Below are 11,365 nucleotides of genomic sequence, written 5' to 3'. Positions count from 1 at the left end.
TGTTAATTCCTTGTTCTTTTAAAATATTTGCTTGTTGAATTACTCAGATGGGGGTGCTGTTCAAATCAGAATGAAACCCTCCGAGACGTCGATCAGGGCTGCAAATGTGAACAGCTCGTTTTAGCACATGTTTTCTGAAGCAGACAGCTCACAATAAACTGACTGGGTCGCTTTAATTCACAGTGTGTGTGTGCGTGTGTGTGTGTGTGTGTGTGTGTGTGTGTGTGTGTGTGTGTGTGTGTGTGTGTGTGTTAGGACCAATAGAGACCCAAATGTATAAACACAAGCACTGAAAAAGTGAGTTTTGCTGATTGGTCCACTTAAAAAATAAATAAATAAAATAAAATAAAGCTCCATTCAGTTTTGGGTATTCGGCATTGAGTTTAGACTCTTGAAGAATCATAATTGTTCCTCAGCTTTTGATTTTTCAATCGCTATTTCCCCTGAATGATTAGTCCTGAACTATTCCGAGCAATTTTTTTTTTTTTGTATTTGTCCAAGTACATTTCCATATACAAGGAAGTTTGTATGTATGTCTTGTTGAAGATTGGTGCATAGTTGAATAGACAGACGAGTAGCATGAAAACTCAAAATCTTAAAGGGATACTCCAGTTATTTGGGAGATTTCACAACTAGCTCGGCTGGTTGATCCCATCTGCAGCCCTACATTGTGAAGTAGACTTTCTCTAATGCATGTGCTGGTGTAGGAATAGTTGAAGAGCCTTAAATAAAAGAGCTTTTGACAGGGAAATGCAATACAGATGTCCATTTATTGCTTACATTCAACTCGTGGTTTTGTGCAGTATAATCAAAGAAACAAATGCATAAATCAATAGTCAACACAACGTGGTAGAAATGTTATGAAAAGTATGGTCACAAGCCTAAACAATAGACTGTCAAGAAGGAAACCACATTGTCAGTCATGCATAAGAGAGGCGGGACTGGAGACACCTGAATGCCAGGTCTGTCTGCTCTGAACTGGTAGTGATCAGTCTTCACGGTCAGCGGGGGCGTCACACCGCCCCTTCAGTAGTATGTTGGGAGTGATGTGGTCCAAATTAGCCACATCAGGTGAAGTGTATCCTCAATGGCTTAGAATTGAGGATGCCCTCAACTCCGATCAATACAGTGGCAAGAACTTCCTCTGACACCGATTGACTTCCAACAGCAACTTGCAGGGCATTGTTGACAAAACTTGTCTTCCTTTCCCAAATATCTCCGAATTGGAGACAATTTGGAAGGTTGAATTTGAAAAAGAGTTGATATTGGCTGAGTTTCTCTTGTAGCTCCCTATCAGCTCCATGGAAGTTGGTACCTCTATCTGAAATTAAGTCTGAGGCTCATCCAATGAGAAGCCAAGAAGGCATCTGAGTCCATAGAAGTAGGGCACTAAAGGTGCACCACTCTAGTGGTGAGGCATTTTAACACTTACCCCAACGTTTCTCACTGCGCTTCTCAATTTTAACTTTGAAAGGGCTGAAACAATCGACCCCTGAAGAGTAGAAAGGAGGGCTTAAATGATGAACACGAATAAGTGGTAGGTTGGCCATAAGAGGAACTTCGGGCTCCTCCATTTCCCACATTCGAGACATGTATTCATGCCGTTAGCTGAGTGGGGAAACTCTCAGCATGACATTGTTTCAAGAGACTGATCTCGGTACACTGTAAGTTGGTACTGATGAGGTACTGTTTAAGTTGACCATTTTAAGGGTTCTGTGTTTCCTCTACAAGATCCTTCCAGGAAGTGTGCTGAGCTGGGTCAGGTAAGTAAGTATTCATAGGGGGGGACTCCAAACTGTCACGTTGGCTCCGTCCCGAATTCTCAATTCACTCCAGCAGGTGTAACCACTGGCTTGAAGAGGTGCCAACAGCAGTGTTTTTCACAATGTCCTGGGCGCCACTTGCGTGGTCAGCTTTGAGGCAAAAGTTGTAACTGTTTTGTTAGTTGCAGATAACAGTTGATAACAGATAGTAGTGAAGGAATAAAAACCATTTCGCTGCAAGTGCATTGAAAGAGCAGAGAATATGTAAAAAAAAATTGACTGTGATTGACTGCTTCCGTCTGTCTTGCGTCTTGGTCCATTGGCGCTGAAAATCGGCTAGTAACTCTGGTAACTGTTATAAGTATATTAGTTTATAATAAACTTGCAAATAATGTCGTTGACCACTTGACACTAAATTACGACGTTATTATTAACTCGAAATCAGGTACTAAAATTACATTTAGCAGAGGCTTTTATCCAAAGCAACTTACAATTATTCAAACACTGACTGACACGGACACTGACGGACGCAGCCATCAGGAGCAATTAGGGGTTAAGTGTCTTGCTCAAGGACACTACAGCATGCTAGCAGGAGGAGCCTGGGATCCAACCAGCAACCATTAGATTACTAGACCACCAGCTCTACCTCCTGAGCTACCATCCCCATAAAATAAAATCTTACTTACCCCATAAAATATCTTACGTGAACTGGTTTCAGTCAGTCAAGTCAAAATACGTGTAACTCAAGCAAGGAAAACTCAAGAAAAGTACATAATAATTAAAACAAAGAGGAACCATGTTCCGCATTCACGAGACCTGTAGAGCGTAAGCAGACAAAGAGCCAGAGAGGAAAAAAAGCCAAAAGAGCAAAAAGCAAACAGACAAAGAGAGTTTATTAACTGGTATCTGGGGGCGTGTCTTTCGAGCCAACTTACCTCACGAGGTCGTATTTTAAGAAGAAGAACAGAACAATTTTTAATCGTCACACAGCACATCACACTACAACACATGCACACACACACACACACACACACACACACTTTTGGATGGTGGCCGGTGAAAATGAGGCTTCTGCGTTTAATCATCCTGGCTTGTCCTTCCTCCGGGGGCACAGCCAGGAGCAGTGGGCAGCGTACGTGGGACGCGCCGGGACCTGGTGATGAGTGTCCATCGCTGGTCAGACCATGATGGGTGCATGTTTTTGAGGGGGGTCCTTACTGACGTGAGGTGGAGGAAACCCCATGTGAGCACGGGGAGAACATGCAAACTCCACACAGAAAGGCTCCTATTTGGGAGATTACCCACAAAAACATGCACACATCATCGTCTGACCAGCGATGGACACGCATCACCAGGTCCCCAGGCGCGTCCACGTATGCTGCCCACTGCTCCTGTCCTTTTGTAATATAATTATTTTCCTAACTTTGTAATAACTTCATTTGATATTTTACACACAACATTCACATACTTCTCTCCATTTCAGCAAATTCACTGATTATAAACATTATATATAACTGTGTTTACATAAACATACATATCAGAAATTCAAACACAGTTGACATTGTTATATACGTCAACATGGAATTCGTGATTAATACACTGTTAAGATGATTTATAACTATGAAAACTTAACTCATTATTACCGTTAATCAGTTAAAGTATTAGAAATAAAAGTTTTGTCGCAATATATAAACGTTCAATTCACAAACATAAGAAAAATGCCTACCTATCTCCGACACTGGAAGGCAGTCAGGTCACATAGTGAAATACTGTACACATTAAATATTGGAACTTCTAACGCTGCCAATTTGCATTGCATAGAGATTAAACTTAAACCCACTCAGATGAAAACGTTTGCATAGTAAGACTACTTTGATTACTAGGTGATTTAGTCAATAACTCATTAATCCAGTTTTAGCTCAACATAAAGGAATTGAATTTACTCAAGAATGTGAATCATAATTTATGGCCTGATCTGGAAAATGTCTCAGATCAGTTCACTCCAAGGTGAGGTAAAGCAGAGCACAGAGGGAGAGTGTGTGTTTTCGCATGTGTGTGTGTGTGTGTTTCCAGAACAGAGCCAGAAGGGAAATAGAAAAAGTGCGAGACTGTCCATTTGTTTAATTTGTCCTTTGCTGGTATGTTTATTCGTTTGTCAGAACCCAGGGTCTGTTGCCTCAGACATTCCCACTATTGTAGTCCAAAAGGAAATCAAGTAGGAATGGGTGGATAGTTTTCAGCTCTTTCCCCTTGTTCCCAGCTAAACTGACGCCCCCTGGGTCATAAAGTCATCTCCCGTCCCACTGTTAATTTTGTTATCAAACAAAACATGTCTCCCAGGGTTTTGAGAGCATAGTGTATGGCTGGAGAGTGTCACTTTTGACACTTTTACATTGTAGATGGAGAATGTACAGTACAGGTCAGAGATTCCCAAAGTTTTAGGCAAAACCTTCCAGTTGGGGTCTTCACAGCAAGAAAGAAACTGTCCTTACTCTATCTTCTTACCGTGAGAGGTCAGAGTTCAATTTGTTCTTCTAAAATGAATTCAGGATTCCAAGCAAAACCAGTCCTTGCTACACTGGGCAGAGGAAATAGGTCTTACGGGTATCAGGGGACAGTTGAAGTAAATGTAGACCATTAAACCACGACTGTGCCTAGAAAGTTCAACCTCAGTTTTGCCTCTCATTATATCATCGGCAGGATTGTTCACTGAATGCATGTACTGCAAAGAGTTTGGGTAAGTAATCTCCTGAAATTCTGCCACTTTGGTTCCTAAAAACACCTTGAAACTGCAGGATTCAGATTGAAGCCACACTAGAACTGTGGTTGAATCGGTCCAAAAGGTGAGGCGTCGAGGTAGGGCCAGGTAGGGCCCCACATAGCTCCATGTGTGGTATGGTTAGTTGCTTTTTGTGGGCAACTTTGGATTAAGCCATAACAAAGCTTGAATTGCATTCACAGTTATACCCACTGAGCAGATAAGCAACTGCTACATACGCACTTTCAGAAGTGTGGCCAAATATAACTGGGTCTTGATCTGGAATACCATATTTATCTGCTGGAGTGTAGCATCCGGGAATGGAAATGGTTTGTAGCAATGGTAACTCATCCTCCCAAGTCTGGTGCATCCCAGTGCCTTTGTTTGGTCCAAAGCTGTTGAAAAAGGACTTGGCTCTGGTTGTGGAGAGTGTGACGAATCCCAGAGAGTCATATTGCCGGGCAAGTACATGATAGAGCCTCCTCATAGTCAAGGGGTGGTTCCTCTGGTTTATGCTGATAGCACAGGGTATCAGAAGAGTAGTTCCACTTGAAGCCCAAAGTAGATTCCACTGGACCAGTGCAGGATTGAGCTAGCCAGATCTCTTGACACTTTGACTGGGCATCTGATGGAAGATGAGCGACAACTGACTGACTATTACTAGCCCACTGCCGTATCTTGAAGCGCCCAGTGACCAGAAGGTCGCTTATTTTGTCAAGTAGACATCTAGCTTCTTGTGTACTGGAGAGGCTAGTCAGGTAATTGTCGACATAGAAGTTTACACATAGAAGATTTCACATCCTCATAGCCATCACTGTCATGTTTCTGAACTGCAAAGATACATTACATTTACATTTAGTCATTGATCAGACGCTTTTATCCAAAGCCACTTACAATTATTCAATCACCGACGGACGCAGCCATCAGGAGCAATGAGGGGTTAAGTGTCTTGCTCAAGGACACTACAGCATGCTAGCAGGAGGAGCCTGGGATCCAACCAGCGACCTTTGGATTACTAGATGACCAGCTCTACCGCCTGAGCTACCATCCCCTTGATGGCACAGCAGGGCTGCTAGTCGTTCTAAATGGTAATACCTGTTATTCATACACATCTGGGTGAGTCTCAGTCTCTGGGTCCTTCAGAAACCTAATTGAAGTTCTCCTCAAGTTGGCCATGACAGCCTCCGCTGGAGCTTTTAGTTTGGGAGCACCGGCCGGTTAGATGAGAGGAGTAGCATCATGTTGAATGCCATCGGTCATCAGTCTTACAGTTCAGGCCTCTAACATCTGGATTGCCTGTTTATGTTGTTTAGAACGAGTGATCTGCTTTTCACTACAGTAGGGCAATACATCAAGTTGCCATAACTTTTCAACGTGGCTGTACAGAGATTCGGCGGCACTGAGAGATGTGGTGAACAAACATTGTTGAATGTTTGAGGATCTTTGAAATGGACCCATGTGACATGGAAGGGTCCAGCCCAATTGTTTTTGCACAACAATCGGCTCTCCCTTTGGACCACATCGCACAGGCTCAATGGGCAAGATGAGATGAGCGTTGTCAGAGCCAATCAGAAGAAGAGGTCGAACTTCATTGAAAAGCTGAAGAGGAAGATTTCTCAAGTGTACATACCAATGCTGGGGACTGAATTGGGTATTTCTGGTCGATGAGGTCAAGTTCCTCGGCTGTTAAAGCCTTGTGTATGGTGTATCTGGTATTGGTCCGAGAAATAGGAGAGATTAAAAAATTGAATTGGCACACGCTGCTACGTGTATGGGCACTTGGCACTGCAGGTGGGGCGTCTGCTCGGTTGCTGTGGGTACGGGAGGCCCGCCAGCTCACCCGCAGGGTGGGCGGCTCGGGTGGGGTGTCGGTCTGTCGCCGTGGGGCCGGGATCCAGGCCTGCAGTCCGTGCCTGGCGCCCGTGGCCCGGGTTCTGTGCCGGCGGCTGCGTCTTGTGCCTGCGCCTGGGGGTTGGTTGTATGTGTGCGCCCCTGGGGTGCGGGGTCTCCTCGTGCTCCCTGGGACTGAGTAATGCTCCTCTGGGCTGGGCGTGGGGGTTGCTCCACGGCCCTCTGGCTTCACTGGGGGCCTGGGGGTCTTCTTCCATGGCCGCAGGGCAGGGTGCTTGGGGCTTTCCTGCAGCCGTAGGGTGTCTACAAGGCTGCGGAATTCGGGGGGCTTCGGGGCCCTTTCTGCTGCTTGAAGGCCTCGCGACATAATACCGACCTTCTACACCAGAACAAACTAGGATAAGTCATGTACACTCACCGGTGGCAGCTTACACACACACACACACACACACACACACACACACACACACACACACACACACATACACACACACACACACACACACACACGGTCCCATCACGCACACACACACACACACACACACACACACACAGTCTTGTTTCACAGTGTGTAATGTTAGTAGCTCCATCAGAGTCCAAAATGTATGTGCACAAGCACTGAAAAAAGTTTTGCACAATAGGTCCCCTTTAAAATTTGAGTACTTCATAAGATAATGTTCACGGCTGCGGCAAAAGAGACACACTGAACATTGAACTTGTTTCCTGTGTTTGTAGGAGAATTCACATGCTGAGTGGACTGACTGCTCTAAGCATAGAAAGAACCAAGATCTGCACCGTGGTCGACAGCTGTGTGACCCGTACACTTTGGTAGCTTGGGACTATTCTGCTGCTCTTGTTGATAACGTTGCCCAAGCCGATTTGTGAGTCTCTGCTGAGCCTTTGACTGTAGCCGTCCAGCCAAGTCCTTCAAGTTATGTTGCTTCAAAGTGGCTGTTTTCCCTGAAGCTGTAAGAACTCGACAAAGCCATCTCACTAACATTTTGGCAATTTGCTGAGTAATCGATCAACGTGGGGGTAGGAGTTTAATTCAAAGCCTGCCGGGCCTTCTAACGACATCAGCATGCTTACCAACAGGTGGGACCTCAAGGAAAAGCTCTGGAACCCTCAGGAGTGTACAATCTTTACATCAGGTGCTGTGAGTATTGCATCTATCTCACTCTGGGCTAGTTGGTGAGGCTGACCGTACTGTAGCTGAAGGGCCTGCAGGGTCGTGGGTTGTGACGACAGGACTGACCAATCATCGGAGCTTCAGGGAGTTTCATGTGTCCCGAAAGAACATGATATTTGTATTTTACAGTTGTGGGTAAGGGTTAAGGAAATGAACCAGGGCCAGCTTCAGGTTGGCCCTGGATAATAAGTTCCTTTCGCTGTCATTGATGAATGCTGGAATAGTTGGCTTGGGCACTCCATACAAGGGTGGTTCATGAGCACGTGTTATTTGGAGCAGTAACTGGGCTGAAATGACACATGATGTGATGATTCCGGTAAATAAACTACTTGTGGTGACTCCAGTGGTTGAAGTTGGGCAGAAGAAACACACCGAGCATTGGTGAGAGAGAGGCTGCTGGGACGGCTGTAAGGCAGGCATCTAAGGAGGACCCATATACTGTATATCTGAACCTCTTGGTTGGAAGGTATGAACAGGTTCAAGAGGAGCAGGATTCAGCGGATGATTTTGTTGGGTAGGCAGAAGCTGCCTGGGAAAGGCAGGGCCTGAAGCATGAAGAACAGCTTGTGAATACGCTACGTGGGCTGGTGATCGGCTCACCTGGTATTGTAATGGCAGACGCTGGGATGGGCGTATAGCCTACTGTCGCTGAAGGCCCTGAGGAAGAGAGTTGTGCAATTTTTCTCTGTATCCACAAGGTTTGACCACAGAGCTTTTTGCAATGCTAGGAGGCAGTTCATGAAGTTTATGTGCAGTGAAATTCTCCTCGTCTGTTGTCACATACTGACCTCCCACATGACTTCTGGCCTCTTGGGGGCTTGACCGGGCCTTCTTCAGAATTGAAAGTACATTTCTAGATTTGGGTCGTCCCTTACTCCAGTCAGGAAAGTTATGTAAGAGGTAAGTTGTCTCTAAGCGCTCTAGGAGCAGTGTTCCTCAGCAGCACAGTGGGAGTCTAGGACACACCGAGCTAACACCATCACCATGCGACACGTTGCTATCTCTGCGCTGTACACTCGGCGAAGACGTTGTGAGGAGTATAAATATAATTGGCACATTTCCTGTACAGTATGAATAATAGTATCTGAAATATATTAAGTATCTTAAGTATCTGAGTATAGTAGTATTTGTAGCAGCTTTAACCACAATATATAGTATAGTAAAAGTATAGTAATATATGGAAATCAGATTGGTCTGAAAATCGATAACCCATTCTCCTTTGTTCTGCTGCTGCGTGTAAGCACAAACACGAACAGCAGCCCTGTTATTCCACTGCTTTCCACCTGAGAAATATCCCCGTTCCAGTGCGACCCGGCTCTGCCTACTGGTCTGTGCGAAAAGTGTTCGATAAACCTGAGAAGTCAAAACACAACTTTATTAAAAAATTTTATGGATTAAAAACAAACAAATTAAGTCAAATGTCTTTTATTTCACTGACTTGACTGTTTCAAGTAAAATATATTATCATTTTTAAATACATCATCGATACTTAAAGCCAAAATGCAGCTGACTTCTGGTTCACAGTGATTGGGCTGAGTTTCTTTCTCCTCCTCCTCCTCCTCCTCCTCCTCCTCGTCTCTCGTGTCCGTGTCTCTTGTGCGGCCGCGACCTCAGCTTCAGCACCGAGTCGCTCTTCATCGTCTCCCTCTTCCCCGGCGTGAGTTCCTCCCCTCCTGGTTTCCATAGCAACAGCTGTCCGTCCTCCCCCCCGGTGAACAAGGCCTCCTCCACGGCGTCCCACAGGAAGCAGCGCACCGTGGAGGTGTGTCCCCCCTGGAGGGAGCTGAGCAGGCGGAGCCCCTTGTCATCGCACTCCATCAGGTGGAGAGTCCCGCCGCTGGCTCCGCCCACTACCACCAGCCTCCTGGCATCCTCCAGCCACATCCCCCCCACCAGGTAGTCCACAGACGCCCCGCCGCCACCCGGCGGGCTCAGCTGCCGGGCGTCACCGACGCTGTGGACTGTGAGTGGCTCGTCGGTGTCCAGCCGCCCGATGTCCCAGAGGTGGAGCCCCTCGTCGTGGGTGAGGCAAAGGATCCGGGTGAGCTCCTCCCCTGCCCAGACCACGGTGCTGGCCGACGAGCCGCTGTTACACGTGGCCAGCAGCGCCTCGTCCTCACTGCCGCGGCTTAGGTCAAACAAATTCACCAGGCCGTCGGTGGAGCCCGACGCCAGTCGGTCCTTGCTGCTTGGGTGGAAACGAACCTGCGTGACGTCGTCGCTGTGTGACTCGGAGTACACACCCAGGACACCGGTGCCCTGCGCCTCCTTCGTTCCGGCGACGCGGGCGTCCCAGAACACCAGGAAGCTGTCCTCCTCGTCCACCTGCTCGGTGCCAGCGCAGAGCAGCCGGTCGTCGCAGCTCCGGTCAAAGCTGCAATAGCGGTGGGAGGCGTCGCTGGTCAGCACCCGCACCGCGTACGCCCCGGGCTGCCGGGCGTCCCACACCCGCACCGTCCCGTCCGCCGAGGCGGAGAACAGGACATCCGGGGATGCGTGGGCGAACGCCACGCCGCACAGCGTGTCAGTGTGGCCCTGGTACCGCCCCAGGAGGGCGAGGGTCTGGTTGTCATGGAGATGGAGGGAGAGGTCCGAGCAGGTCACGGCCAGCGCGGAGCCCCGGGCAGAGGCGGCGGGCTGCAGGGCCACGTCCAGCAGGTAGGCCGGCTCCTCCGGACGGAGCCGTCGGGCGATGGAAAGGGTCCGGAGCGTCTCCTCCACACCCTCCATCGCGGCTCGGTGCCAGGATCCCACTACTCTGCACCGGACCAGAGTTTGATGTGAGATAATTAAGGTTTTGTTGTCAATCGGTCCCTTATAAGTTGCTAAATTTTCAATGTTTAAAATCTCACAGATACTTTATTCACCCGCAGAGGGTGCTACAGAAGCTCACATCAAAACAATAGGCAATAGGTATTAAGAATGAGAAACATATTTCTTTACGAGCAAATAGGAACATGGGCAATATGCAATAAACCTCAGCAAAACGAAATATATATATATTTACACACACACACACACACAAAACAAGGTAAAGCAGTTAAATGTGCATGTGAGTACCTGCGGCTTCAGGGAAGCGTGTGTCAGTGGCTCTGACTCAAACCACCAAAGCTGAACAGGAGCTCGGCGTCAAGAGCCGCGATGATTTTTACATAAACGATGTAAAAATTACAGAAAACAACCATTCAGCTGTGACCTCCAAACACCAGTCAAACCAGCGGGAGGGAAGAAGCAGTTTAGACGTTTAGGAGCAGTTTAGACGTTTAGAAGCAGTTTAGACGTTTAGGAGCAGTTTAGACGTTTAGAAGCAGTTTAGACGTTTAGAAGCAGTTTAGACGGTTAGAAGCAGTTTAGACGTTTAGGAGCAGTTTAGACGTTTAGAAGCAGTTTAGACGTTTAGGAGCAGTTTAGACGTTTAGGAGCAGTTTAGACGTTTAGGAGCAGTTTAGACGTTTAGAAGCAGTTTAGACGTTAGGAGCAGTTTAGACGTTTAGGAGCAGTTTAGACGTTTAGGAGCAGTTTAGACGTTTAGAAGCAGTTTAGACGTTTAGGAGCAGTTTAGACGTTTAGGAGCAGTTTAGACGTTTAGAAGCAGTTTAGACGTTTAGGAGCAGTTTAGACGTTTAGGAGCAGTTTAGACGTTTAGAAGCAGTTTAGACGTTTAGAAGCAGTTTAGACGTTTAGGAGCAGTTTAGACGTTTAGGAGCAGTTTAGACGTTTAGGAGCAGTTTAGACGTTTAGAAGCAGTTTAGACGTTTAGAAGCAGTTTAGACGTTTAGAAGCAGTTTAGACGTTTAGGAGGAG

At 46.9% G+C, this 11,365-nt stretch overlaps 1 protein-coding gene across 1 annotated transcript; it reads right to left on the bottom strand.

The window, feature by feature from the left end:
* Nucleotides 1-9,079: 9,079 nt before the first annotated feature.
* wdr89 (WD repeat domain 89) lies at nucleotides 9,080-10,855 on the bottom strand (the record flags this gene model as incomplete). The annotated part of the gene is made up of 2 exons (XM_080012676.1): nucleotides 10,622-10,855; nucleotides 9,080-10,319 (listed from the first exon to the last, which is right to left on the bottom strand). Exon 2 carries the CDS (start codon nucleotides 10,289-10,291, stop codon nucleotides 9,080-9,082), a length of 1,212 nt encoding a protein of 403 aa, XP_079868802.1. The 5' UTR covers nucleotides 10,292-10,319; nucleotides 10,622-10,855.
* Nucleotides 10,856-11,365: the final 510 nt, after the last annotated feature.

This window comes from Zeus faber (genome assembly GCF_960531495.2).
Source record: "Zeus faber genome assembly, chromosome: 13".
Lineage (NCBI taxonomy): Eukaryota > Metazoa > Chordata > Actinopteri > Zeiformes > Zeidae > Zeus > Zeus faber.
This window is presented reverse-complemented; position numbering and strand designations above follow the sequence as displayed.